This window comes from Apteryx rowi, unplaced genomic scaffold (genome assembly GCF_003343035.1).
Source record: "Apteryx rowi isolate R43461 unplaced genomic scaffold, aptRow1 scaffold_94, whole genome shotgun sequence".
In the NCBI taxonomy this organism is placed as follows: Eukaryota; Metazoa; Chordata; class Aves; order Apterygiformes; family Apterygidae; genus Apteryx; species Apteryx rowi.
The window spans coordinates 808,989-812,429 of record NW_020451249.1 but is presented as its reverse complement, the minus strand read 5'-3'; the positions used below and the strand labels follow the sequence as shown (position 1 = coordinate 812,429).

At 49.1% G+C, this 3,441-nt stretch overlaps 1 protein-coding gene across 1 annotated transcript in view; it reads right to left on the bottom strand.

Annotated features, from left to right (window-relative positions):
• The window catches only part of MTHFSD (methenyltetrahydrofolate synthetase domain containing), a 16,614-nt gene extending 16,206 nt beyond the window's left edge, over positions 1 to 408 (bottom strand). The window contains exon 1 of the mRNA XM_026092036.1: positions 402 to 408. Within this exon, the coding sequence (XP_025947821.1) occupies positions 402 to 408 (7 nt within the window). The remainder of the gene's footprint in view (positions 1 to 401) is intronic.
• Positions 409 to 3,441: the final 3,033 nt, after the last annotated feature.

The following is a 3,441-nucleotide window of genomic DNA, read 5'->3' as shown; positions in this document are numbered from 1 at the left end:
GGGGGGGGGTGTTGAATCCTGCCCCGATCGGAATTACGACTCTTAGCGGAACGCTCCATTTAAATGAAGTATCCTCCCGTGACTTTCCCAATGTGCTTTTCTTGGCTCCCTTTTCCTTTCTCCAATGTCTCCCTTGGTGGGCAGCTCCTGAGCTGTAGCCCGGCAATCTTTGCAGCGAGGCACCGCGCGGTGTCTTTTTGCCCGGCCTTGGTAAGGGCGAGATTAGGGCCTGCCTGCCCCAAAACCTTGGGCAGCGTCGCCCTCCTTCCTCAAACCGAACACGCAAAGGGACGCGCTGTACCGCTGATTTCGAAGCGGGAATCACTGCGAACTTCTGCTTAAAAAAAACAAACAAAAAAACCCCCCAAAAACCCCAAACCCCAGAAATACCGTGGTCTCACTTTGCATCGCGTGTCACATCTGGGTGGAGAAAAAAACAAAAACCACTTTTTGTAAAATAAACTCCCAAATCAATTATTTTTCCACTAAAAATTGGCCAGTCATGAACATCCAGCCTTTGCAGGGGATTCCAGAACTCCCAGCACTTCTCACTTGCATTTAATAGCCCAGCGAGTGATTAATCCACATGATTTATTATTTATGGAATTAATGTGTTCAACAATCACTCCGAGAAGACGGAGAGCGCTGAGAATCCGGACATTCCCGCGTGGAGGGGAATAGCAGGGTCATGGGAACAACGAAGCGGAAGGGTTGTTTTGAAGTGTGCTGGGGAAGGGGGAACCGGCTGATGGATTTGGTTCCTAATCTGCCTGGCTCGGGTGCTACTGATACACATCCACGGTCGGAGGCGACTGTTGCTCTGCCAGCCGAGAGGCGGAACAAATTCGGATGCTCTTCTCTGACTAGTTGCAGATGTACAGCTGGGCAGATGCAAACGTATTTTCTCCGCTGCTGTTGATTGCTGAACTGGTTTTCACGGCACGGATCGAAGGCCAGGACTCCGCCGGGCGCGGGAGTCTTTCCCCCTCTGTTTTTCGGACTCGGATTAATACCAATGCACGGGGCTAAATGCTTTGCAACAGCTGCAAGGCGCCTGGGCTTCACCTTTCCACTGAAATCCCTAGCAAGCGTTCAAAGAAAGTGCTCAGAGCCCCGGTCCTGCAAAGGGGTGCATTTAGGAAGAGCCTTTTCCCTACCTCCGAGTGCTGCTGGAGCCAGTGGGAATCCGTCCAGGCATAATAGACCACCCATGCGGAGTAGGGCCTAAGCGTTTGAAGCTCATTCCTCTACTTCCTACTCACGGAAAACTCCCAGCGACTTTGATATCTCCGTGGGGAGGTCGGGATTGGGCCTTTGGTGAGCCATGTGCAGCCGCTCTTTAATTCGGAGCTGCTCTTTGCGCTCCCAGCTGAGGAAGCGGAGGCTCGCGAGACACCAAGCTCCTTCCCGGACTCTGTGGTCGGCGCGCGTGGACCCATCCCGGGAAGCCCCCCCCGGCCCTGCTTTGGGAGACCCTTGTGTCCGTGGTCGGACCCTCTCCAGCCGAGAGGCTTTGGGTCCCCCCCAAATCACCGCACTGCAGCTTGTGGGACTTGGGGATGCTCCGCCGGATGCTCTTTCTCCTCTCATTTAAAGAAGCAAATTATTAATCATTATTAAATGAATAAGGTAGCAACAGTGCTGTGACAGTTAATGCATTAACAGCCACGGGGGGCTCACATCTGATCGGACCACCTACGCCTCTCTCCAGCCTCCATGCAAGACAGTTACATGGGCTTGGCTTCCAAAAAAGAGGGCCTGAGATGGCTTTGTAGAAATGAGGATACTTTGCCACAGCCTCTTAAACGAGGAGTTTGCTAATCAGTGACGTCTTTTCTACCAGTTTACTTGGCTGCTTTGGTTCCATGGCTCTGAAGTCCTGTTTGCTCCAAATTACTTTTCCAGGATCTCTTCTATTCAGACACACTGCAGCCTTTAGCATTAGCGCTAGCAGCCTAATGCAGCTCGTATAGATGTCAGTGGAAAGCCTCTCGTTTTAGCAGGAAGTGGACAAGGCCACCAACATCCCTAGTAAATCCAGTTATTCCATTCAAGGTGTCTGAATCACTTCTAATACTCATTTAAAAAAATGAATAAAATACTGTAGTGAAAGAGGTTAAAAAGGAACCAGTATTTAACACAGAAGATAAAATGCATCTCTTGCCTGAAGCACTCACATTTTGTGAAAAGACCTAGAAAAAAGGGCAGCTCCTGATTAATGCAGAGCAGGGTTACAAACCCCAGGCTGCAAGGTGGACAGTGCAGAAAGAGGCTCCTTGTGCCAGGCGAATCATTTCCCTGAAGTGCAGGCTGAACACATGAGGGCAACCACAGAAAACAGATAAAATGCTCCCGGCAGATCAGTGCTAAAGTACCTATATGACTGTGATTGGTTTTCTATATTAAAAATTAAAAATAGGCTATACATTCCAAAGGCAATGGCTTTTTATGATATATTCATTTTTCTAGAGTATTTACTGGGGTACTAGAAATTAGTCTTTCTGACCAATGTGAGGTGAGTTTCCACATGTGAATAAACTGTGCACGACCAAATTTGTGTGCGTACTGCATAAGCCGGCGCAGGCAGCGGGTTGGGGCAGGTGGGGTTGGCACGGACTGACCTGTTCGAGGCCGGCGGCGTCACCTGCCGTGGGGAAGAGGTGTGGGGCTGTGCTGGTCCCCTGCCGCTGCTTGCCTGGCCGGAGCCCGCGCGTGGGTCGGTTGCTGATCCGGATGCAGAGCAGCGGTGCAGAAGTGCCCAGCCAAGGGCATCTGCAGGTCTCAGCCGGACTGATGCCACTGCTGGCATTGCCAAGCCAGAGCAAGCTCACTTTTCTTTTTTTTTCTTCCTTTCCCTTTCTTTCTTTCCTTCTTCCCTTCTTTTCTTCTTTCCTTCTTTCTTTCATGTCTGTCTCTTTCTTTTTCTCTTTCATTTTCTTTTTCTTTCACTCTCTTGCTTTCTTTTTCTTTCTCTGTCTCTCTTTTTCTTCTCTCTCTTTATTGCTTTCCTTCTCTGTTTTTCTTCTTTCTTTCTTTCTTTTTTCTTTCTTTCTTTCTTTTTCTTTCTCCCTTTATCTCTCTCCTTCTCCCTTTATTTGTCTTTCTCTCTTTCTTTCTCTCTTTCTTTGTCTTTTTCTCTCTCTTTCTCTCTTTCTTTCCTATCTTTCTTTTTTTCCTGTCTCTGCCTCTCTTTCTCTTTCTTTCTCGCTCTCTTTATTTCCCTTTCTCTCTTTCTTTTTTTCCTCTATCTTCCTTGCTTGATCTCTTTATTCCCGTTCTTTCTCTCACTTTCTTGCCTGATTGTTTGCTCTCTTCATTTTTCTCTTTTTCCCCCCTCTCCTCCTTCCTTCCTGCCTCTTTCTCTCTCTTTCCTCTCTTCCCTCGTGCCATACGCCTGCACAAGCCGGGCACCCCCAGCCCGCAGACCCCGGGCGAGCGGCC